General features: G+C 37.5%; 1 protein-coding gene across 1 annotated transcript in view; it reads left to right on the top strand.

Moving 5' to 3' along the window:
- The window catches only part of LOC107586496 (thyroid adenoma-associated protein homolog), a 94714-nt gene that overhangs the window by 41516 nt on the left and 26737 nt on the right, over positions 1–26461 (top strand). The window contains exons 27-29 of the mRNA XM_016273889.1: positions 3040–3129; positions 7235–7366; positions 22618–22786. Of these exons, the coding sequence (XP_016129375.1) occupies positions 3040–3129; positions 7235–7366; positions 22618–22786 (391 nt within the window). The remainder of the gene's footprint in view (positions 1–3039; positions 3130–7234; positions 7367–22617; positions 22787–26461) is intronic.

The raw sequence follows: 26461 nt of genomic DNA, 5'->3' as shown, positions 1-26461 counted from the left end.
TATCAAATTTGAGTTTTAGTAGCTGTGCTCTTCCGAATTCATTAATGTAAGTGGGGTTTGTTTGTGTTTCTTGGATTGGATTGCTTTTCAAACATGTTTTACATTTAGATTTGTTGTTTTGCGCAACTATAAAAAATGAATTGATCTGCTTCTTGCCATTAAAACAATGATTACGGTCAAAACAAAGCACTCAGAGTAATGTTTTCGTTGGTCTATTTGGACTAGATCAAAGTAGTCAAATCAGAGTTTGAAAAACGAATGATACACATCTTAGTTAAACACTGAAACAAAACGAAAGTCTTTAAACCATTGTATAAAACATATTTTGACAAGTAATTACTTCAGTTGCACTCAAGTTTATAAACAAGGCTAGCATCTGATACCATCTTCTGGCTTAGGTAATTTCGTTTGGACTCTTTAAACATGTGCCTTTTTTTATAGTAACTTGTTTGACTGTTTTCCTCCGCAAAGAAGATACTTTTGTTAGTTTGTGTTTGCTTGGTCTTATCAGAATATGATCAGAGAGTTTGCTTGGTCCCGAGACTTTTATTGGCTGACCTCGCTCATCTAGTGCACAATACAAAAAATAAAAACAACAAAAAAAAGTTTGTTTCATGATCTAAATGTTATTTACAGTACATAAACAAATTAGCTGAAGAAATACTGTAGTGTAGTGTGTGTGGTCAGCGTTTGTGGTTATGATGGCCCTATGCAACACACTCAAGCGCATTACACATAATATGCAAATTTATATCGGTTTAAATTCATTTGTGAACGTAAGTAATGACAAACGAGCGGTTAAAGATGGTTTAAGCTCGACAGGCATTTATTGGACATCTTGGAAGTGTTTTGCCTGGAAGACTCTAATCCATACTGAAGGTATGCAGGGTTGTGTTGAGCTTAACCGTAACCACATTTGCCCACATCAGAGCTTATGTGTGTGTGTGTGTGTGTGTTGCTAGCATGCAGCATGTGGCCATGTTGCAGACATAGCTGACCCACCTTGTTACCATGTCAGCGCCCTGGCCTAAGTTCAGACCAGACTGTGTGCATTAGCGGTTGAAACAGGATGTGGTGTGTTTGTGTATGTGTGTATTTCACATGGCTGAAGTCACAACATGTGTGTTTGAAACATTGGCTCTTGAGCTAAAGTTAGCCCTGTATGGGCTGTTTCAGTTAGACATGAAGACAAAAAAAAAGTTTTATTAGATGGTCTATCTTAAACACAGAGGCTTAGCTAAATAAAGATACATTTATGTGTGTCACACATGCATACACTTTCACTGTCTGTCTTAACACATATGCATTTGTCTCGAGTGAAATTCCCAGGGTTTATTCCAGCCGCGCTGCTTTCTAAGGAATAAACAAGCAGGGAGCCGCGTGTCCCTGCAGCTCTCCATCAGAAGCTGCGCTAATCAGAGCTTTATAGAGCTGTAAAGAGAGCAGACTTTAGGAAGTGGTTTACAAACCAGACTTTTAAAGTTGCAGTCTCTTTCTCTCCTCTCCTTGTGTCACTTAGGCTCTGTTCCAAAATCTTGTGAGCTGCCTACGTAGGCAGCACGTTCCTGACACAAAGGGTGTTTCCAAAAAGAAAGACCTTTTGGCAGAATTGCACGTATCCCAATCCCATAATGCACTGTGATGTGAAATGACAATTACAGTATTTTTACCTTATAAAGCCTGATATGCAGTAGGTCAGAAAATTCACATTTTTGACTGAAACCTCAGTGCATTATTCTTGATAACTATATTTATTTATACCAGACATTTTATAACACACCTCTGCATCACTGTCTGTCTTAACACATATGCATTTGTCTCGAGTGAAATTCCCAGGGTTTATTCCAGCCGCGCTGCTTTCTAAGGAATAAACAAGCAGGGAGCCGCGTGTCCCTGCAGCTCTCCATCAGAAGCTGCGCTAATCAGAGCTTTATAGAGCTGTAAAGAGAGCAGACTTTAGGAAGTGGTTTACAAACCAGACTTTTAAAGTTGCAGTCTCTTTCTCTCCTCTCCTTGTGTCACTTAGGCTCTGTTCCAAAATCTTGTGAGCTGCCTACGTAGGCAGCACGTTCCTGACACAAAGGGTGTTTCCAAAAAGAAAGACCTTCTTTTGGCAGAATTGCACGTATCCCAATCCCATAATGCACTGTGATGTGAAATGACAATTACAGTATTTTTACCCTATAAAGCCTGATATGCAGTAGGTCAGAAAATTCACATTTTTGACTGAAACCTCAGTGCATTATTCTTGATAACTATATTTATTTATACCAGACATTTTATAACACACCTCTGCGTGGCTTGAGCGTCTTTTATCTTATTTTCACAAAGGTTTTACTTTTCTACTGTACAATGATGGTTCTGAATGTGCTGCGAGTCTACTTGGTTTAGTAGGCAATGCAGCATTGATTGAAAGATAAACCGCACATCCTTATTTCACTGTTGTTGTTTGCATTGTGGTTAGGCAGACAGTTTGCTACTCTCATTCAGTTTAACGGCATTAACAACGGGTCAAAGAGGGCAAGCTTTCGACTGAACTGCACACATGCATTTTAAAAATCTTCATCATGCTCTTGCTCCGTCTATGCAATAAATGCACATTTTTGGAGGAGCAGGTTTTTCTAGCATATTTCAGGGTGGCCAAAATTACACTTGTAAATCAATAAGGGCTACAATTAAATATGAGGATACATATTCATGAAGATGCATGTTAAACCCATATTCGCACCCTTATAGCATGCAAACATTTCTGCTCTTTATTATTCATGTGATTCAGACTGAAGCCACCATTCGGGTGTAATAACAGACCTTTGTTTTCAGCTAAAAAAACAAACAAAAAAATACAGAGCTGTTAAACACCATAAACTAAGAATAGGCACTCTAGTCTGCAAAATACTGTTAAGTTTATTTTATCAGCCAAACAGAAAAACTGGTTAATTAATGTCAGATTAATGTCATTCATTCATCATTTCTTTTCTGATCTAATCTGCAATCCTAAACATACTTTAACCTTAATTTCTCTCACTTTTCTCTTAACAGAATGACCGGCCGAGAGTTTTTCACTCGTTTTCCTGCCCTCTATCCCTTCCTCCTCAGTCAGCTACAGGAAGCTGCAGCCTCTGTGAACAGGTGAGAATTTCCCAACAAAAGGCCCCCATAACATCACAGGGACCCCGCAATGTGTGTGCTATTTGCGTCGGATGTTGTTGAAGAGCTGACCGATCCCAGCGTTCGCTAAACGGACCCAGTTCTTCTTCTCACCCTTCTTTAATTTCTCAGAGGCCCTTATTTAAGATCGTTTAAGGCCTCTGTGAACAGGTGAGAATTTCCCAACAAAAGGCCCCCATAACATCACAGGGACCCCGCAATGTGTGTGCGATTTGCGTCGGATGTTGTTGAAGAGCTGACCGATCCCAGCGTTCGCTAAACGGACCCAGTTCTTCTTCTCACCCTTCTTTAATTTCTCAGAGGCCCTTATTTAAGATCGTTTAAATGCCCCATCAAGCCTCTTTAGACCTATTAAGCATTTTGACCGCACTGATGGACAGATTCCTAGCTGAGATGCCTCAGATAAGTAAACCGCTTGTGGGAGTTTCGGCCGTGTTGGATCCAGTCCTCGCTTAACTCTCTCACTCGCTAAGCAGTCTCTTAACTCCCTCAAATAATTTCTCCACAGACTGATGCGCCACTCTTCCAAATAGCATTTGCGTTGTGCAAGAGGCCCTTGAGCCAATATTATCTTAATATGTATCAAATTATTTTGATACGTTTTCAGTCTGGCATTCTCTCCTTTTAGCTAAGAGTGGTCTGACTCTTTCCCACGGCCTAGTCTTTGCATCCTGCTTGCCAAGCTAGGCTCTGCAGCACTCGTATTTTATACCACCTATAAATTATTTAGCATATAAATAAGGGTAGAGAGAAGTGCGAAGAGGTTTGCACCACCCACCTTTACCAAATATGAAAAGAGCATCATGGGATGTCTAGGGGGGAGTTCGCCATTTAGTGTGATTGAGATGTTTTTCCTATTGAAGTTCGATCCAGAATGTTTCTTTTATCTGGAAAGCAGGCTGTAAAAAGCATGTGGGAACGCTAGAATACGGTTCATCGCCCTCCTCGCAATTTGTAAACCGGTTTGCGATATGAAGATTTCACGAGCACGGATGAAATCGTGATGAATGATTTGCCTCAGCGTGAGGGGTTTATAACAATTTTAAACGTTTAACATGGGAAATGAGTGCCGAGAGAGGGTTCGGTTGGACATGCACCAGAGATGAAATGAGATGAAAAGACCGGGGCAAGTGGAGCCAAGACTGAAACTCGCTTTGCTAATCTCACGTTCTCTTCCAGGCTTATCACCTCTTCACCCTCGCTGAACTTTTTCGCTCATTTTAACGTCTTTTTCCATTCCTCAGATTTGTCATATTTCATTGGTTCGTTCTCGCACTTCCCTTCCAGCTTTTTCTTGAATGTGCATGATGTTTAACACTTTAATCTCCCTGGGCTTGGTGATGATCTCAAGTTCTTGGCTGTCCCACACTGTGCCTGACTGAAATCAGACTCTAAACGCATTACCCGGGCCCTGATTAGCAAAATAGCATTTCCTGTGCTCTGGCCCGGGGTCTACAGGCTCATGGGACCCCTTGGTGGTGGGGAGTTTGGCCATGTTTGATGTAATAATGACAAGCGTATCCATAGCTGGCAGCTGTGCCGTGGAAAGCGCATGGCCTTTAGAGAACAGAACAGGTTTTGGCCCTTTCACAGTAATAGAAAGATATGAGTAATTTACATTTTGTGTGTTTTTCTGTCTGTTTTTTTTTTTTTCATGTGTTTGCTCTGGCTTATGTCTTGAGTTTCCACTGGACTGTCAGAGAAACATGTGCAGAAATGTAGTAAAAGCGAAAGGAAGTGAAGGGCCATTGGGTTAGTAATGGTGACCATGTGTACATGTGCTCATCTTGTCATTGAAACTCTTAGTAGCTGTATATGTTTGTAATGTCTGGTTGCTAATTCTGAAACCTCAGCTAAAACGTCAGTTATAATATACAGGTAAGATACATTATGTATGTTAGTAAGTGCAGTTTAGTAAATGCTAGTTTAGTAATTCGAGAAGTCACATACGGGTAAGTTGGTTAGGTTAGTACTGTTGTACGTCAGTAAGTGAAGGGTGTTTAATTATTGAAGAAGTTATGAAATCACATATAGATGAGTTAGATTAGTTCAGTTAGTAACTTATATTTGTATATGGAGAAAGCCATGTTAAGCTATACTAGTTAAATAAGTTAGTTGGAGAAGTTATGAAGTCACATATAGGTAAATGAGGTTAATTCAGTTATTTATGTATGTTAGTATGTGAAGAAAGTTATGCTAGTTAAGTTGGACAAATGAAGAAGTCACACAGGTTTGTTCAGGTAGTTACATTAGTAAGTGGAGGAAGCTATGCTAGTAAAATAAGATAATTTTTAAAGTCACATACAGGTAAGTTAGGTTAATTCGATTAGTTATGTATATTAGTAAGTGATGGAAGTTACGCAAGTTAAGTTAGACAAATGATAAAGTTACACAGGTTAGTTCAGTTAGTAAGTGGATGAAGCTATGCTAGTAAAATAAGTAAGATCATTTATAAAGTCACATTCAGGTAAGTTAGTTGGGTTAGTTAATTTTGGTATATATGTTAGTAAGTGAAAGACGTTATCCCAGTTTAGTAATTAGAGAAGTTATGAAAACACATCTAGATAAGTTGGGTTAGTTCCATTAGTTCCATTGGTATGTAGATGAAGTTATGTTAGCTAACTGTATTATACAAGTTAAGTAAGTCAGTAAGTGATGGAAGTTACGCAAGTTAAGTTAGACAAATGATAAAGTTACACAGGTTAGTTCAGTTAGTAAGTGGATGAAGCTATGCTAGTAAAATAAGTAAGATCATTTATAAAGTCACATTCAGGTAAGTTAGTTGGGTTAGTTAATTTTGGTATATATGTTAGTAAGTGAAAGACGTTATCCCAGTTTAGTAATTAGAGAAGTTATGAAAACACATCTAGATAAGTTGGGTTAGTTCCATTAGTTACATTGGTATGTAGATGAAGTTATGTTAGCTAACTGTATTATACAAGTTAAATAAGTTAAAGACGTTATGACGTCACTAACAGGTGAGTTGGTTAGGTTAGTACTGTTGAATGTCAGTAAGTGAAGGACGTTTAATCATTAAAGAAGTTACAAAATCACATATAGATGAGTTAAATTAGTTCAGTTAGTAACTTATATTTGAATCTGGAGAAAGTTGTGCTTTTAAAGTAAGCTATACTTAAATAAGTCAGTTGGAGAAGTTATGAAGTCACATATAGGTAAGTTAGGTTAATTGAGTTATTTATATATGTTAGTACGTGAAGGAAGGTATGCTAGTTACATTAGAAAAGTTCTGAAGTCACATTCAGGTAAGTTAGGGTAATTGTGTTAGTTCTGTATGTTAGTAAGTGATGGAAGTTACGCAAATTAATTTAGACAAATGATAGTCATGCAGGTTAGTTCAGTTAGTTACATCAGTTAGAGGAGGAAGCTATGCTAGTAAAATAAGTAAGAGAAGTTATAAAGTCATTCAAGTTAGTTGGGTTAGTTAATTTTGTTATATATGTTAGTGAAGAAAGTTTTGCCAATTTAGTAATTAGAGAAGTTATGAAAACACATCTAGACAAGTTAGTTTTGGGTTAGTTACATTAGTATGTAGAGGAAGTTATGTTAGCTAAATGTGTTATACAAGTGAAGTAAGTTAAGAAGTTAAGTCACATACATATGGCTTATTTCTGTTAGTTATGTGTGTTAGTAAGAGAAGGAAGCTATGGTAGTTTAGTAATTAGAGAAGTTAGGAACTCACGTGTAGGTACTGTAAGCCAGGTTAGTTCAGTTAGTTTCTTACGTTAACTCCAACTAGAATAACTTCCTCCACTTACTAGAGACATTTATGGAGCCACATACATGTAAGTTAGTTCAGTTAGTAATATACAGTAGGTTAGTGAGTGAATGAAGCTTTGCTAGTTTAAGGAAGTTATGTTCTGTTAGCAAAGCAAACCGTTTTTTGTGTTATCCATGTTAGTAGCTTAAGTTTTGTTATTTTAGTAGTTCACCTTAGTTGGTTACATTATTACATAAGTTAAGGAAGTTAACTTGTTAGTTAAGGTAGTTACATAAGTCACGTATTTTAGGTAAGGAAATGTAACATATTTCCCTTTCTCTCTTTCAGTGATTCAGGGCAGGTGAAGCTGCATCCCAGTCTTTTCTTGTTGCTGTTGGTTTTGGGTCGTCTCTACCCGTCTCCTATGGATGGTTCATCATCTCCTCTGGGATTAGCTCCCTTTATGCCCTTAATCATCAGGTAGGTATAGACATTTAGATCGCCTTTAAGTGCAGTGCTGACCAAAAGATGAGCTTCACTGAATGTTTTAGCTCTAAAATCATTTAGATTTTATTCAGCTGACTATTTCTCAGCCCTTTAGTCTCACAGGCCACTCCCTTTGCATGTCTTTCTATCCGTCAACTCAGCGCATCCATTCCTGCAATAGATTTTTTCCACTGCCTCCACATTTTTTCCTCTTTTACAATTTGTAATGCTTGAGACATGCAGCTACTGTTGCTGTTCCTGTTTACACATTTTTTTCATTGTTTAGACAGTGGAGAAACAATATTTTTGGAACACATTCTACAAGTACCTGGAGAGGCATCCAAACATAGACATGTGTCTCACACACACACACACACACACAGAGTGAAGGATAGGTCACGGTTGTGATCCCAGAGCCAGGAGTAATCCTTTCCGCTCCCGTTTGTGTGTCACAGAACACCGTGTTCCTCCAGCTGGGGAGCAATAGATCTGTTCGGATGAAAGAAACGATAGCAGGATGGTGTTTGTTTTGGAATCAAAATAAGGGTGGAGAAGTCTTGCTCCCCCTGCTGCTTCTGATACCACAGCTCCTGACTTTGCATGCTACACTCATGACTGACACTAGTGCTGTGTTCAAGATATCGATACGACGATGTATCGTCACAGAGATTTGACGATACGAGTATCGATACAGCTGGCCCTGTATCGATACCGTGGCACGTGTGCAGCAGTGGACCACGCTTAATTTTACAACGTTTAAAATTTAGTAGAAAAGTGCGAGGTTTCTAAAAAAGAATGAATAGAGCATCTGTTAATAATCTGGCCACAGACTAACACAACTGGGTTGCCTGATATAAAGAGACGTAATCCCCAAAACAGAGCTTTACACTTGCGCAATACTAAAATATCTGCTAAACGTGCTACTTATCTTTGTCAACCTGGCAACCATGTGTACGCGCGGTCTCTCTCCACTGTGGATAAACGTGCTTGCTTTCTGAAAACAGCGGTTAGCTTGCAGTTTAGCTATCTCCACTTCAAGTTTTTTCTCAGAAAAGTGTGATTCATCGGCTGTTCATTTACGACAAAACCAAACGCAAGATTAAAAAAAAGCCACTGCTTTACTGAAAAATTACACTGCATTTTTAAGGGCCTCTTTTTGCGTTTATGATGGTCTGGATTTTTGTTGTTGTTGTTGTTCTACACACCTCGTTTCAGACTTTTTTGAAGGTGCAATGAGTTTTTGGTTTCTTTTCTAAAAAGTAGGCAGTTTGTTTCTCTCACTTTCCTTCCAAGATGGCCGACGAGTCAAAAAGATTGTAATTTATAAATAGTTGCAATTCCTTCAATAACAGGATTTGTTTATAAAATAGTTCATAGACAGTCATAAAAATGGACGTTGTACCTAATTTGTGTATTTTTAAGAAAATGTGAGTATTTTGCTGTTAGCTTAGCAACATGCTAATGCGATACTCTCTTTAAAACAATTGTGATTCAAGTCCCATGGGTTACTGCCTATGTAGTGTGTTCCAGTTAGGATGCCTTATAGTAGATAGTAGACAGCAAGGCTACTGTGGAATGGATGTTTTTTTGTTTTTTTTTAAATAAGAGCATGACCTTTTACATAGACTAGATCCATTCCGAATCTATTAATAAAAATGATGCTACATAAATGGGTCGTTCATAAATGGTCCTGCATGAGCACATTAACTTGTGGTCACCACGTTTACAAATCAACACCTGCTTAATGTTCAACAGCTTGTTCTTACTCTAATTCACATGCAAAGTGTTTACCGTATCAAAACACAGAGGGGTCTTTCAGTACTTCCTGTCAAAAATGTTGACCATTAAGTGTGAATTCATGATTATCCTCGCCATCTGCCGTTTAGATTGATGTGATAGGAAAGTTGTTGTAAGCTTAGTCTTGATTTGCACTGTTATGAAGAAGAACATCTAGTGGAAGAGAACTTCTGTTGAAACTGATGGTCCTGATAGTGACCCACTTCAGAGCAGAACGGTGAGCTCAGCACGTTAGATAACACTCACATGAGCATGTTGAGTACAGATGTGTGAATGTGCACAACTGTTGCTGTCTTTCGCTTTGGTGACCAAAAGCCTTGGACTCTCAGCAGTTTCCCTTCCGTGACATTATTTTCACTAATGTTTTATGCCAGGAATGTTCTATCCGTGTGCTCTCGCTCACACACACTCCGAGGATGGTGTTTGGGCTTCTGCAATAACTGTCTTTAGCATTCTTTTTCTTTTAGCACGGAGTGTGTGTGTGTGTGTGTTTAGTCATCTGTATTTTTGTGGGTGTATTTGAACTAGTGAGAAAGTATGTGTGTTAGTTAAAACTTGTTTGGTTTTTGTGGCTTGTGTGTGAATTAAGCTGTTGTGGCCTGTTTTCTACATGGAAAATATTAGAGCTGTTATTAAATTCTTGGTTTAATGAGTAGTGATTTTAAAGTGATCTTTATTCCTTGATAAGGAATCAAAATAATAAGTATAATTAATTGACATAGATGATGTATATATGGATGGATATATGCATAAAAAAATGGTTTTATTGTATATACCTTTGTAAGAGCTTCCTTTCTATAAATAAGTAAAAATTTCCTCCAGATTTTATGGACTGTTAATATAATTTATGATATTTTACAAATATTTCTTCAGGTCACTGACATGTAAGAGTATCAATAAACAAAAGCAAATCTTAAATGTGTAGTTTCATATGGTTAAAAAAAAATTAATGCCATTTTCAACCAAAATTTTATTTCATGTATGTAGTGTAAAAATGTAATGTGGTGTAACCTTCAGATAAAAAAAGGTAATAACATTTTTTTATTTTAATTTAAGTTATGTTTTCCTTAGTTTTCAAAGTAAAATCAATTTTACAAATCTTGAATTGTTAATTCATAGATATCATTAATCACATGACTGTTGATTGTACCACATGACCTTGACTAAATATTTTTAAAATGATATTTAACTGCTGTATCAGTTTTGATAATGATAAAAGATTTAACTAAACAGTTTTTTTCAAGAATTGTACAATTTTAATACGATTTTATGATATCAGGACACTTGCAACACCCAGATATTTATGACCTTATGGCTTTAACACTGTTAAACATATATTTAATTGCATTTTGAAAGCCCTGGATCATTGTTTGGGTGTCAGGGCCTGTATAGTATCATAATTGTGTTATGAGCCCATGTGTGTGCTACAGACATCTGGAGCAGAGCAGAGGTGTGGAGGGGCTGGAGAAAAGAGTCAAGGCCTCGGGTCTGGAACACAGATAACACAGAACAGAGAGGAACGGATCAAACTCACGACTCTAATGCACTCTGAGTGATCAATGCCACCATAAAAAACCGACTCAAACCACATGGCCACATATCAGCAAATGTCTCAGCCCTTCTGAATCAAACGCAAGACCGCCTGATCATAATCCCCCTCTTCAGTTAAACCATGTCACATTATGGATGGATTTTCCTAATAGTCAAGGAGTGACAGGAGAGTCAGACCTTCAGATTAATAGAAGGATCCAAGTCAATAGAGTTCAGCCTTTCTCGGTACAGGGGCGCAAGGGTTAAGAGATTGGAGGATTGGGGTCTGCCTGGTTCTTGTCAGTGGAGGTATGCAGGCCCATTCACCCAAATGAAGCCCACATGTAGAAGATGTTTAAATATAGCTTGGTTTTGGTTTCCACTGCCCCCTCCTTTCCCTTAGGCGTGTATTTGTGAGTGTCTGGGTGTCCGGTGTTGATCAGGCCTCTCTTTTACAACAACACAAGTTCTCAGCAAAGCACTCGAGGAATCTGAGTTGTTAATTATTGTGCTGGTTGACATACGAGACAACCCATGATTAGTTACCTGAGCAGACTGTGATTTCATTCCACAGTCAGTGTTGTATAATTCTTCTTGCAGAGTTGTTTTCATTAGATTAGGCCCACCGTGTTGTCTTCATAGTTATAAATCCTAGAGATCTGATCGATTTGCTGCTCAAACTGTGATTTTTGTATTGTGTGCCTAAGCCTTCAAAGCCTCGTCTTCGTGTCGGAGTAGATCTGTTAAGCTCCACTCTGTGAAATATTTGAGAAATGAGGCTTTGTTGGGCTTTTCAAGCTCTTTTCTGTTATCCAGACTGTGAGAAAACATGGGTGCATTTAATTCGGCTGAATCTTGCACTCGTGAAAATCCATTTGTAATCATTATAACACGCTAAGCAAACATGGGTTTACACTGTGTGCATGAGAGCCGTGACAGGAAACCCTGCTGCTAAAACCAGGTTATGACAGATTTAGGTGGTCAAGATGGTGTGGTCAAGATGGTAACATGATGGTGTGTTTTTTTTAGGGGGGGGTGGGTTGTCTAAGGTGCACAAGCTCTGATTAACATGGCTGATGAACCATCTGTAGAAACCATTTAAAAGCCAGCAACACACTAAAGTCATCATAAAATAGCATTTTCAGTCCGATTTAGTTCACTAATGTGACATTTTCAAGTAAAACTGCATGTTCAGTGAGGAAAAGGGCTGGACTAATTTTTTTTTTTCCCCACCAGTAACATTTTTCAAAGATTGTGTAAAGGAGAACCATCAGTGATTTTGCATAGTGCAGTGATTTTGCATAGTGCATAATGATAAATCCATTAAAAAAAGAAAAAGGGGTCTAGCTAACATTATTTTTGCCACTTGGCATAGATCAACTGAAAAGTGTGTTATTTTAGTATTATTTATATATCCTTATTAATGTTTACATTTTTTTTTTATGCATTTTATTTTTTTACTAATTTTATATATTTCTAATTTAGGTTTAATATTTTTTTTAATTTCAGTTTTAGTAATTATTAGTACTTCACCTGAAACTTTATTTATTTATTTTTTCCCCCAGTATTATTTCATTTGCCAAAAATATATTTTTTAATAGCTTTGGTTTTAGTTTCTCCAAACTTTTAGGCCAGATAAACATGTTCAGTGAGGGAAAACTTGATTTTTATCCACAAGGAATTGATTGGGTTGTGAAAAGTAGGCATTGCATATCAAATTGTAGTTGAATTTGAGTGGATGTTTGTAATGGATTGAAGAAAGGATGGAATTTTCTAACAAGAATCCATAATTTTTTGAACTACTTCCTTCTGTTAACCAAGTTGGCGGCTAACGCTTCTTTTTGCCCTCCTTTCAAATCTTTTTATTGACTTTACATAGCATATAGTAATAAATCCATTTTGAAAACAAGACAAGTGTGTCTAGTAGGGTTGTGACGGTGAGGAAATTTTCCCACCGGTTAATTGACGCGTGACAACACCGGTAATACCGGTATCACCGTTGGGGTGGGGGGGTGGCGGGGGAGGGGTGGTGTTAGAGTGGTGTTAGTTCGTTCGAGTTTCCCTCTTGTTCGCTTTCAAATGGCTTGTAAAAGTGCCGTGCACATTTTACTTTCACTTTCAAATTAGCGGCAATTCAGCGTTGATTCAATTCAAGCAACAACAACGTCAAACTCATAGAACTTTTATTAACAAAACGAATAAAAACACACCATATATGCCTAAAAAAAATAGCAAATTACTTGGGCTACACAATCAGCAAACACTGTGGAACCAAATAAATAAGAAACGAATGTTTAAAAAAAACTTCCAGTCATTAGGCTTTTCAAAATCTAAAATATTGCCAAACAGGCGCCTTTGCATTTCCTTTCTAAACAATCTTCTGCCATCGTCTTGTCTTTCTCACTTCACTCTTGTCAGTCAGCTCGACTCACTCTCCTCACGTGATAAATAAAATCTGACTCATGCCCCGTGGTGCACAGTTCGGCATGCTGCATTGAGCGTTTAGTTTTTAAAAGTGTCTGTCCTCTAACTGAACTAGGCTAAATGATTTTTGTTACTATAAGAAAATCAAAACGACGGTGGGGGGCGGTGCCGCGGTAGGCAAATGACGTAACCGGTGTTGCGGCTTAACACCGGTATAACCGAAAACACCGTCTATCACAGCAAGCCTAGTGTCTAGCTAGCATGACGGTAATCTTGTTTCCATGCTGTAGCTGGCATGTCTGGTCTTGAGGAAATGCCAAAAAAGGGTTGGGGTCTCCATCGGTGTTGAGGGCTTACTTTAAGTGTGTCAAATACCCTTGACCAAAAGTCTGTCAGCCACAGGCATGTCCAGAACATATGTAAGTGGTTGGTTTGAAATTGCTTATAGTAGATTATACCTGGTACATGAGGAGTTTACCAGATCCAGAATGTCACACCACTGGTCATCCAAGATGGAAATTCCTAGGTCATGTTCCCAAGTAGGACATGGTGAATCTCCATTTAAGGTTCTAATTAGGTTATAAATAAATACGTTTTTTTTTGTGCTGTTGAGGTGACTGTGAATTGTATTTACAGGGCTGAAAAAAAAAACATTGGTTCAGCCAATGTCGAGTTGTTTGTGAGGCTCGAACAAACTAAGCACTGTTTTGGATAGCGTCACAGAGCCACAATGTTTACAGTTTAAGGGGGAATCAACCTACAAATGGCATAATCAAAGTTGGTTGGCATATGATTCACAGGAAATGAATCACTATTTATAAAGTCAACACTTTCCACACTAGAACAATGTACTAGTGATTGTGTTAGTAATGATAAAGTTGGTAATAGCCCTCAGCCTCGGTTTTATTTTTCGAATTCAAATTTGATCAATCAGTCAATCAACAAATAAATGTTATGTGCCGTCTTAAAGAAAAACAAATTATAGGTGAATATTTAGTAAGACTAGTCACAGATGCCACCTGGTCAGTCTCTCTCAGAGAAGATGTATCTTCTCACAGGACCTCAAGTAGGTTGCAAGAAGAAACTGATGGATGAGGCCTCACTATTAATTCCAGCAGATTGATAATTTGGATGGTATTGTTTCAAGTGTAAGACACGAGCTTAGCATTTCTATCAGTCAAAGAAGCTCAGTGTGTTTCCAGTGCAAGCATGCGTTTATCAGCATTGGGTTCCTAGAAGCATTTTTGATGCATTTAAAAATCAATGTCTTAATGAGTATTTGGCTGCTGGTTAACATTAATTATATGAAATAAAGCAGTGTTATTTTAGTTTTCTTAGTTTATTTTAGATCTTAATCTTACTATCTTACTATTTTAATATAGCCATTATTTTTATATTTTCAGTTTAAGTTTTAATTTTAGTCATTTTGTTATGTGCTTTTGTCAGTTTTATTAGGTTTAGTATTATTATTTAAATATTTTGGGTCACACTTTAGTTTGGTGACCAACTCTCATTAATTAACTATGACTTTTGCCTATTAATGCTTAATTATAGCTAGTTGTTAAATGAAGGTATGGGGTAGGATTAGGCATCTAAAATTAATGTATGCTTTATCAGTACTAATAAACAGCCAACATGCTAGGAAATGTATTTTTATTTATTTAATTTTATGGTAATTTTTGTAACTGAAATAAGTTTTCAAATTTTGGTCTATCATCTGATATTAATATTTTATTTTATTCAATTACTGAAAACTATTTTGTTAACACTATGCATTATAAATGGTTATTACAGGCTATAATGCATTATAGTTATTCATAATGTGCTTTGCAATACATTATATCTTGTCGTAAATAATTATAACCCAAATTAAAATTAATTTATAATGAATTAACTGTGGTTACAATGCATTAAAATGCATTACAAGGCATAATTCATGCATTAAAACTACTTTTATAATGCATTATACATGCAGGCTTTAAATAAAGTGTTTCTACAATTTTTAATGGTTTTAGTTTCTGAACATTCTGAACGCCACCCCTTTTTTTTTTTTACAATCAAATTTCCTGTCCTACATTTTTTATTTTCAATATACCATTTCAGAATTAATGTCACATTAATGTCACTACTTCTGTTACGTCACAATTTTGAAGAAAATGTTGTGATCTTTTGATTTCATGTGGTGGACTTCAAACTTGTTTTAGGCAGATAGTCCAGCAACGTGCAGGTCATAAAAAAAATCAAGTGTGTTTATACACTCGTGTGCTTTCTGGAGCGTGTGATGGAACTGCATGTACTCGTTCTCATTTCATTTCTCCAGTGCACCTCAAGAGCCAGACGAACTCAAATAAACAAGATGTGTTATGGCGCTCTTGCCAGGTGCTGTCCAACACAGTCTCGGCCTGTTGTTTTCGAGCCAGACTAAGATTAGGTTTGTTTGGTGCTTGCAGACTGCCGAGTCATACTCGGGGAAACTGTACCACCATGCCTAATAAGAGCCAGATGGCCTTTGAGCTGTAATGGCGGGTCGAGACTGAGAAAGCCCCCTGGAGATGACTCGCCTCAGACTGCTATGTTTCTAAAATTACACCCTTCCAAACTGTCATTTCCTCTCAAAAGACATTTAATGGGACAAATTAGCACTGATAGTTAACATATGAGGCCAGAAAGGGGGAACAGTAGACTTCGGCGGTCATTAGATCGAAATATGTGTTTCTTCCGATGTTTATGCATTTACTTTATTTACATTAAAGGAGTAGTTCACCAAATCTGTATGACCTTAATTCCGTGACGCAAAAAGAGAAGATTTTAATATTGCGCTGGTCACAGGGTCTGTGCAGGTCGAAGTCAAATTTAAGACCATAATAACGGTCTCAAATATCTTGACAAATGTCTTTATTATGATTTTAAGAGATCTTAAATTTGCAGACAGAAAAGCAATGATCGCAATACAGCCAAATTTGATTATTACCATTAAAAGGCGAAGATTTCAATAAATGCATGTGAGCATTGCACGTTAAAAGTCAAAACTATTGTGCTGCAATTAATTATGACATTGCTTATTACTTAGTTGTTTTTATATTTTAATATGTTGTAGTTGGTTGTAAAAGTGCAATTTATTTTTATCTCCCTTATCTTTTGAATGAATCTCTGGAAGTAGTTAAGCAAAGACACTTTCAAAATAAGAGTCCTAGTGTTGTGTTTCAGACTTGTTTGTAATTCCCACATTATGCATAAAATCTTCTTTTTTTTTTCCTGGATATTATTTGTATTTTTGTTACACAGTAACACAATTTAACACATTCAATATATACAGATTTAACTAGTGTTTGCATTATCATTCTATCATCAAAATCCAGTATAAATTGAATGTATGTCTAGTTCCAGTTTCAATACATGTGTACCTGGAAAGTATCATAAACGTGATGCATACAACTTGTACACTATGTTCTAAGTCTTTTGAAGTCTCAAAAGTCAATATTTCCTGTAAATCTTGACATCCACCAGATCTCCTTGGCATTTCAAGAGTTGGAAGTATGTGATGTCTGATTCCTGAACAAATCATTATTTTCAGTCAGAACTTTACAGTGACAATCTAGTACACAAAACATGATTAATTTAGATGATTCATTCTCAAATTTGATTGATCCAGTTTGATTTCCCAATGCTCTGGTAGCACTGACAGCTCACTGTATTGGAAGATCTTAACGATTTGGAATGACATCGGTTTGAGGTAATGATTTTTTGGGTGAACTAGTACTTTACTGTGTAAAGGAAAAGGTGAACACAAAAGGTTAGGCTGGTTTTGTGTGTGCCGTGTATTTGCAGCCACAAACAGCTCTGCATCATGTGACTGGTCGCGTCTGTGGACTGTTGTCATGCTGCGACTGCTGAAGGCAACATGTATGCCATGTGGGTTAATGTGGATGTCTGTATGTTGGAGGAGTTTAACTCAGCAGGTGAAGGTTCACATGTCTGGCAAACTGTTATTGGCGTCTCCTGCTTTCTTTCTTTTCCATTTAGAGAGTACAGTCTGTACAGCACATATACCAGTGGTTGGTGACCGTTTACTTGTGTATGACATGTCTCACCTTCTCTTTCTATATTATCATGTCCCTCTTGCTAACCAGTGCACTAAATGCCCATTTGTGGCTGTTTGTGTAATGTCATGGCCTAAAATTAAAGTGATGAATGATTCAGAGAGAATTCGGCATGTTACTTAAGGGATATTTCACCCATAAAGGAATTTTCTGTTATTTTCTTGTCGTTCCAAATCTGTATGTTTTTTTCTTTCTTTCTGTGGAACATAAAAGAAGATATTTGACAAAAAAGGTGTCCATTGCAAAAGAAATTAATGTGCATATTGTTTGTTCCCAACAAATATCTTTGTTTCACAGAAGAAATAAAGTCATTCAGGTTTGCAGTGAACTGTGGGTAAAAAATGATTACAGAACTTTAAATTTTGGGTGAACTATCCCATTACCCCTGTTGAGGTGAAATGGCACAGGTGTTTGTACTATGTAATTTTAATAACCCTTAATATTAACCCTGCCTACCATGACCTATCACTGGCCCTTTGGCGGGACAGTGGGACACATCATTCCCCCCCCCTCCCACATGACTTAATTTGGTCACCATCACTTTCTAAAATATATATTAATTATGAATCTCCAGTTGTCGGAATTTGTTGTTAGATGCACACTTTGGCATTTTGAGGTCTGGCCACAACCCAAATTCTGTGCTTGGTTATTAAAGGTGCAATAGAATGGAAAATTGTATTTACCGTAACCCTTAATATTAACCCTGCCTACCATGACCTATCACTGGCCCTTTGGCGGGACAGTGTTGTTAGATGCACACTTTGGCATTTTGAGGTCTGGCCACAACCCAAATTCTGTGCTTGGTTATTAAAGGTGCAATAGAATGGAAAATTGTATTTACCTTTGCATAGTTGAATAATAACAGTTCTGTACATGGAAATGACATACCGTGAGCCTCAAACACCGTTGTTTCCTCCTCCTTATGTAAATCTCGTGCATGCAAAAGACCACTGAAAAATAGGCGAATCAGAACATAACACCGACTGTGACGTTACAGTCGGGATCACTAATAGTTACGCCCCCAACATTTGCATATACCCGCCCATGTTCTATGCCAGCCGAACCTGCACAGCCGAATCATCAGAAGTTCGGCATGTATTGTGAAGAAACAAGCGAGGATAATAGCGAAAATGGCAGTTCATGGAAATAAATGTTATGTTCCAGGCTGTGCAGGGGATGTGATGTGCAGGGATGGGTTGGTATCTGTATTCAGAAAGGCACGGAAAACAAATAACGTGCATTCTAATAAAATAGCGCGAGCTACTAAAGGGACATGGTTAGCTGCTTGCTAGCGGTAGCCTGTTACATTACAGTACATAAGATTTCACTTACCACATACACCGAGTAAGGAGAGATGACTGAGGATGATGGCGAATGATTTACAGATCCTGAGCACCACTGACAAGCATCTGATCTTGTAAAAAGTGTGGGAAGTACTGCCGCTGTAGTTTACACAGCACGTGCGATCGCAAATCTCGAAAGTGAAAGTAAAAAGCATTGTGCATTCGAAAGCAGTTTCAATGCCCGCATATTAATAGTGGCTCCCTGATGCCCGCATTTTATATACAGTATAATTACCCAACGATATAACCGCGAGAGAAAGTATTGAAATATATATTTTCCCTGTGTTTCCTTCCTGCTGTGTGAGCTACTGAAATGAGCCGCACTGTGAAACAGCCAATCTGAGCAGAGCTCAACATTATTATTCATGACCCTTCCAAATAAGGTAAAAACAGACCATTTCATTCTAGGGACAAATCCTAGGGTTGTAAATGGACATGTAAAACCATTTCTGGAGATTTTTTTGCCCTTACCTAAGCCACATACCGTCTATGTAGATATCAGAGAACAATTTAAAATGTTGTATCAATGCATTCTATGGCACCTTTAAAAAAAAAAAAGAAAAGTCTGTCAGGTGTTATGTAGATGTCATTACAAAACAGACATTATGTAAGTATCTTTATCTTAATTTAAACATTGAGCCTGTCCTAATACCCACTCCTGCAGTCTTGGCTGCTTGAGAGCACTTGGTCGCAACAGGAAGCTTGCACGCTGTCTTGCACGGCATTCCCAGGACCAAAAAGCACCAAGTCCTTAAAGGGATAGTTCACCCAAAAATGAAAATTTGTTGTTAATTTACCCACCCTAGGTGAGTTTTTACTTCAGGACAGTAAAGCAGCTTTTTTGCTGAAACCGTGGTCCTTGGTGATTCATAAAAATTCAGCGGCTACCAGCACTTGAGAGTCTGAAAAGCATATACAGGCAACACAAAACTAATACCCGTGGCTCCTGATGATGTATTGAGGTCTTATGAAGCGAAATGATCTGTCTGTGCAAGAAACTGAACATTTATTTAAAATATTATTACCTGTAATCAATTGACGATCTCTAATACCGTTTTCGAAGCAGTATTGAGACTAAACGTATCCCATCATTCATCACGTTAAGGAACTCACATTCCCAAAAATTGTGGGAATTCGAGGACAACATTCAGGTGTAAGTTAAGCTATTATATATAATTTGATAGTAAAACACAAAGTGTTGGTGTAGAAAGAGGTGCTTGACTATTCAAGCTCCAGTCCTAAACACTGACTATGTGAATGTTGTCAATAGAAGTGCATGATATCCCATAGTCAATGTTGTACATTGTTTCTTTCCCAGAAACAGTAGTTTCATGTAACTTAATGTTTAATTTATGACATGGGCTTAATTCGCCTCCGCAGAAGTTGTTATTGTACAGATTAACATGCCCCCTTTAGAATCCATATGATATTCATAGTTTGAGGTCAGCAGATCTCTGATCTCTAACTGCGGTTAGGTCTGGTAAAGAATGTGAATGTTAACACGAACTCATACCTCCATGCTCGCTTCCATCTGCTGTCAGCAGATCCCAATCACAGCTTTGCAAGTCTAGCTATGGTTTATTTTTTGTTTCTATCTGTTCATCTGTCAAACTTCCATTCATTTATCTACAAACATGATGGCTACATCGTTTTTCTTTTTCTTTTTTCCAATCCCCTTCTTTTTGATGGATGGATATTCCCTATTTCATGTCTCTGGAGTTGTTATTGTACAGATTAACATGCCCCCTTTAGAATCCATATGATATTCATAGTTTGAGGTCAGCAGATCTCTGATCTCTAACTGCGGTTAGGTCTGGTAAAGAATGTGAATGTTAACACAAACTCATACCTCCATGCTCGCTTCCATCTGCTGTCAGCAGATCCCAATCACAGCTTTGCAAGTCTAGCTATGGTTTATTTTTTGTTTCTATCTGTTCATCTGTCAAACTTCCATTCATTTATCTACAAACATGATGGCTACATCGTTTTTCTTTTTCTTTTTTCCAATTCCCTTCTTTTTGATGGATGGATATTCCCTATTTCATGTCTCTGGAGCTTCTTGGGGGAGTTTCCAGAACTTTGGAGAGGCTTCTTTAATTTAGTGCTTGTAAAGCAGTCGTCTAAGTCATCAGGGGGCTGCTCTGAAAATGAAATCACCAAGACCCCGTCCCTGAACCTACTACCAGTCCAAAAGAGTTCAGTGAACCTTCCAGGAATCTATAAAATAATGTTTTACATAAAATATAAATATATGTACATAAAATATAGTACCGGGAAAAGTTTGAAGGCACTTAAATGAATTTGTGTTTCTCATTATATAAGGCATTATCTAAAGGCTTCTGTTGCAATGTTTGATATTAATTTTGTAGGCAGCTATAAATTTGCCTGTGTATCAATTTCTTTCCAAAACAAAATACAAGCTACACAAAATCGCGTTCAAAGTCGCAGGCGATTCATTGCCGATTATGAACGCGATTTTGCGTAGCTTGTCAGTGAACTACAGCCCTGTGTAGTAAATGCCGCTTCATCTGAAAGCACGTGCTGGAGATTTACTACTAATCACAGAAGCAGCTTTACTGACGAGATCACATTAGATTTTTTTGCACAGCCCTCTTTCACAGTATTTCTGTTTTTACTGTATAAAGTTTTTACTGTTTACAGTACGTGAACTCGTGTTTTTTTAAAGGGAATGTTCACCCAAAAATTAAAAATTCTGTCATTAATTACTCACCCTCATGTCGTTCCAAACCCGTAAGACCTTTGTTTATCTTTGAAACACAAATTAAGATATGTTTAATGAAATCTGAGAGCTCTCTGACCCTGCATAGATGTCAATGCAACTGAAATGAAACGTAGTAAGGACATCGGTAAAACAGTCCATGTGACATCAGTGGTTCAACCGTAATTTTACAAAGCAGCGAGATAACTTTTTGTGCAAAGAAAACAAAAATAACAACTTAATTCCACAATTCTTCTCCTCTAAATCACGTCTTCTGCCATTATCAAGAGTACCTGTGCCCGTTAAAACACATGCGTGTGATGCTGCTTATGTAGAACATGCATGTGCTAAGCCTTGTTTACGTGCAAAGGAATGTACGCACATGCGTCGTGATGCTCTCTAAAATGGCTAGGGTGACGTGAATGAGAAGAATTATTTATTTTTATTTGTTGTTTTTTTTGCACACAAAGTATTATTGCTGCTTTGCAAAATTACAGTTACAACCACTGATGTCACATGGACTATTTTAACGATGTCCTTACTACGTTTCTGGGCCTGTGAACATTTCAGTTGCATTGCTGTCTATGCAGTGTCAGAAAACCGTAATTTTACAAAGCAGCGAGATAACTTTTTGTGCAAAGAAAACAAAAATAACAACTTAATTCCACAATTCTTCTCCTCTAAATCACGTCTTCTGCCATTATCAAGAGTACCTGTGCCCGTTAAAACACATGCGTGTGATGCTGCTTATGTAGAACATGCATGTGCTAAGCCTTGTTTACGTGCAAAGGAATGTACCCACATGCGTTGTGATGCTCTCAAAAATGGCTAGGGTGACGTGAATGAGAAGAATTATTTATTTTTATTTGTTGGTTTTTTTGCACACAAAGTATTCTTGCTGCTTTGCAAAATTACAGTTGAACCACTGATGTCACATGGACTATTTTAACGATGTCCTTACTACGTTTCTGGGCCTGTGAACATTTCAGTTGCATTGCTGTCTATGCAGTGTCAGAAAGCTCTCGGATTTCATCAAAAATATCTTAATTTGTGTTCCGAAGATGAACAGAGATCTTACGGGTTTGGAACAACATGAGGGTGAGTAGTTAATGACAGAATTTTCATTTTTGGGTGAACTAACCTTTTAAAAGTATTCCAGGATGCACCTCATGAAGTTGGTTCAATGTGCACAGTTATAATCTCAAGAAGAGTGTTTAATTCCAGAAATACTTCTCAGTCCTTCACCAGAACCCCCTCAGAACCATGTAGTTACTCTGAGTTGAAGAGATCATGAAGTGGCTGAAATATAATTGTGAACCGGTTGTCTTGTAGGTGTGGTCGCTCTGCAGTGTACCGCACGCGTGAAATGGCCGCGAGAGCCCTGGTTCCTTTTGTCCTGGTGACCCAAGTTCCATCCACCATCCAGACTCTCCTGGAGGAGCTGCCTCAAGAATCTGGACCAGGACTCCAACAAAACCACATCCATGGCACACTGCTTCAGGTGTGTGAATCCCCCCTAGTCACATGCTCTCTACAGCCATCCATTAACTTAACGTGTTACATGACATATAAGGTGTGTACAACAGTGTAACGTATTTGGAGAAGCCTTTAAATGTGTTATTATATTGTGCTATTCTCTGAAAGAAGCTGATACCTGAAGAATCATTCCTGTTTGAAAAAAATTAGAAGTGTTGATGTGTTTAGTCAGAAACATGCAGGGTATGATTATGTATCACAGGTACACTAAGCAAATGATTGGGACAAGCAGATGGAACTAAATTAAGGAATGTGACACGCACACATAATTGTACTCCAAAGGGAAATTCAAGTGCTCAACAAGCATCAGTATAAAACCTAGAGGCTTAGATAAATGTAGATAGCGACAGAGAGATGTTGTAATTTTGACACTGAAGCAGGTTTCTGGACATGAAACTGGAATAGTTTGCTAGCATGTGTGTGTGTGAGACGGACATAACTGTAAAGTGCTGGGATGAAGATGTGCTCTGTAAGGAAAGAGCTGGATTTGGTGTTCTTTCCTCTCATGGCAGTCATATATCTGCTCAAAGCTCCTGCAGATGTGGAGGGAATTAGACTGCGGTGGGGAATCGCTGAGATCTGCGTGAGGGATGTTGTGTGGGTGGTGCTCTGGTGACAGATAACTGTCTTATGCAGCATTTTATTTAGAAACGAGAGAAATTCTTCAAGTCTTTGTGAAATACCTGTCACCTGATGCTTCAGTTTGTTCTTAAGCTACAAAGATCAATATTTTCTTATTTGATATGTTTATTTTTATGCATAAAATTTATTTTCTATTTTGTATACATATATACACATTACCATTCATAAGTACCACCAAATCAGCATATTAGAAAGATATCTAAAGGTTCATGTGACACTGAAGACTGGAGTAATGCCTGCTGAGAAATCAGCTTTGCATCACAGGATTAAATTACATTTTAAAACATATTCACATAGAACCGCATATATCAAAATTAAATGACTAAATAAGAGAATTACATGAGAGAGACTACAAAAGAAAAGGGAAATCGAGAGTGAAAGGTCTCTTATTTTCCTGTTTGACTGTGTTTTTCGATTTGCTGTGTCACACTTTGAATATGGAAATTATGGATGCTTGTGTGTACAACCAGATTAGGAACAGATAACAGACTTATGATACATAATCTTGTCTGTGAGTGTGTGGGGAGCTGATGGTGTGAAGTATGTTCAGATCAGCTGGAGATAACGTCGTGATGCTTTCAGTGGAGAACTGCCCTCATGCTGCTATCTGATGCGAATACCCGAGTTGCATGCAGGAGTGGGGTACGTGTGGATCGCAGCATCAGCTAAGAGATAGATAAAGATGGCACTGCCAATGCATGGCTTTGTTTTTACATCTGTGTTCCTAAATTCTTAAAGAGACAGTTCCACCACAAAGGAAAATTCCGTCATTATTTACTAACCCTTATGTCGTTTCAAACCCATAAGTAGGGCTGCAACTAATGATTATTTTGATAATCGATTAGTTGGTCGATTATTTTTTCGATTAATCGGATTTTAAAATAAAAACTATTTTCTTTTATTTTTTTATTGACAAAAAACACTATTTCACATTCTGCCCAATGTCATTCAAACAAACATGCCAACTGAATGCTATGAAAACATACAGTGCTTAACAATTTATTAGACCACCTGCCATAATAAAGAGAAAACACATTTTAGGAATCTGTCAAAAAATTGTTTAAATCAAAAAAATGTATTGTCTTTTATTGGGCAAATAAACTTAAACAACTAAATAGTGTTTATTCACATAAAAAAGGCCCCCTATGCCCTTCATAACAACTTGCATTCTTGCTGGCATTGTTTATGTACTTTTTGACTAATTGGGTATCTGAAAAAAAAACACTATAAAGTTCTCTGCCTTTCTTTCATAGATAACAGCAATAATTATATTATAGCATTAGCCTGTTACTAAAGAGCTTACACATATTGGAGGACTAACCAATACAGAAAGCTAAAAAATGACCAGTACTGTTAGTTTAGAGCAGCAGTGGCACAAACCATAATTTGTTAAAAACCTTACATACATTTTGTTTTAATAAATTTAAGCATTGTATATAGTTATATATGTATATAGTTATATATGTATATAGTTTAAATCTCTGCATTAAAAATTAAAATGATGATAAAGACAAATAAAATCACAAACTCCGTTGTAACCAATAGGTAAGAGTAATGTTCTGCAGGAACACACGTTCACTTTGACCACAGTCACGTCTTCCTGTCATTTCTTTATCCTGTTAAAGGTAGTTATGAAGCGTCTGATATTTATATTCAGACAATTACACGCTGTCATCCCCTTACAGTTCCTACTCTCATAAAATACTCACAATGCATGTTGGCCTTTAAACCTCAATTTAACTTTCAACAATAGATATTTCAGCACAATAAATGTTTTTGCACTGATTATTAATTAAGTCTCTTTTCCGTCTGTCTGACGCACGTGCACGTGCCTGCCGCTCTTTCAGTAAAGATTAAAACTTAATACAGACTGTCAGGGTGGACCTTTATGCAAAAATGGAAATGTTCGCGTGAATTTGTGACATTTATACATAAGGATATGACCGTAAACTGAAAGTTTTTGCACTGAGGACGCACACGCATCATCTGCCAAAGTGCCAGGGCAAGCCATTACGCTAATGCATTAGCTGAAAGCATATGATGCTGCTAAAAAGAACATTATTTTGTGTATTTGGTGTAATGAAATGTGTTAATGCGGTTTAAGGTTAAAAAACACATTATTTTCCACATACTGTACATTATTGTTTCTCCTCTATGCCCCGCCTTTCTGAAATGCGTCGATTTTTACAAAGCTCATCGGTCTGAAAAGCGAGGTGTGCTCTGATTGGCCAGCTATCCAGTGCGTTGTGATTGGCCGAATACCTCAAGCGTGTGACGTAAATGTTACGCCCCTCACCATATTATGATGATGCCCTGTCCGGCCGGAGCGATGAGACAAAAACATTAAAACCCATTATAAACGAGGCATTTGTTGCGTCCAGTGGGGACATAATTACAGATTATAATGATTTATACTGTCTTTTTATGCATTGCGTTGCGCCGCATAAACATAAAACCATGTCTGCATTTGTGATCAGAGAAATGACAAACAACAAGCCCTACTCTACACTGCCCAAAAAATCTCGCTTTAAATATAAAAAATATAAAATATAAAAAATATAAGATATAAAAACTCTTTAAATATAAAAACAGTCGGCATTGTAGTCTACTCTACCAGGATCAGGAAACAGTCCTCCATAAAATGTGCTGCACACATCTGAATATTTGGGTTGAACTGTTCTGGAACAGTGTTGTAAATACAACTTAACCACTGATTTCTAGTTGTGTCCATTTTTGCAAAGCCAAACAAAGTAGCTTCACTTTCACAACGAAACACAGCGTCTTCACGACATAGCGGCGGTGGCAACAACAATACTACAGCGAGAATAAAAGTTACGCCTTCTCTCTTTGCGTGAACATTTGGGTGGCGTTATGGAAATCTTCCCACACAGTGATGTAGATATGAACGAGGCGTTTTAGGTAGGCGTGACTGACTCTTAACTTTTATAAAGAATATCTCTTTGGATTTGAGACTTTAGTCTTTGCAACTTTACAGATC

Source organism: Sinocyclocheilus grahami, unplaced genomic scaffold (genome assembly GCF_001515645.1).
Source record: "Sinocyclocheilus grahami isolate Dianchi unplaced genomic scaffold, SAMN03320097.WGS_v1.1 scaffold82.1, whole genome shotgun sequence".
In the NCBI taxonomy this organism is placed as follows: domain Eukaryota; kingdom Metazoa; phylum Chordata; class Actinopteri; order Cypriniformes; family Cyprinidae; genus Sinocyclocheilus; species Sinocyclocheilus grahami.
This window is presented reverse-complemented; position numbering and strand designations above follow the sequence as displayed.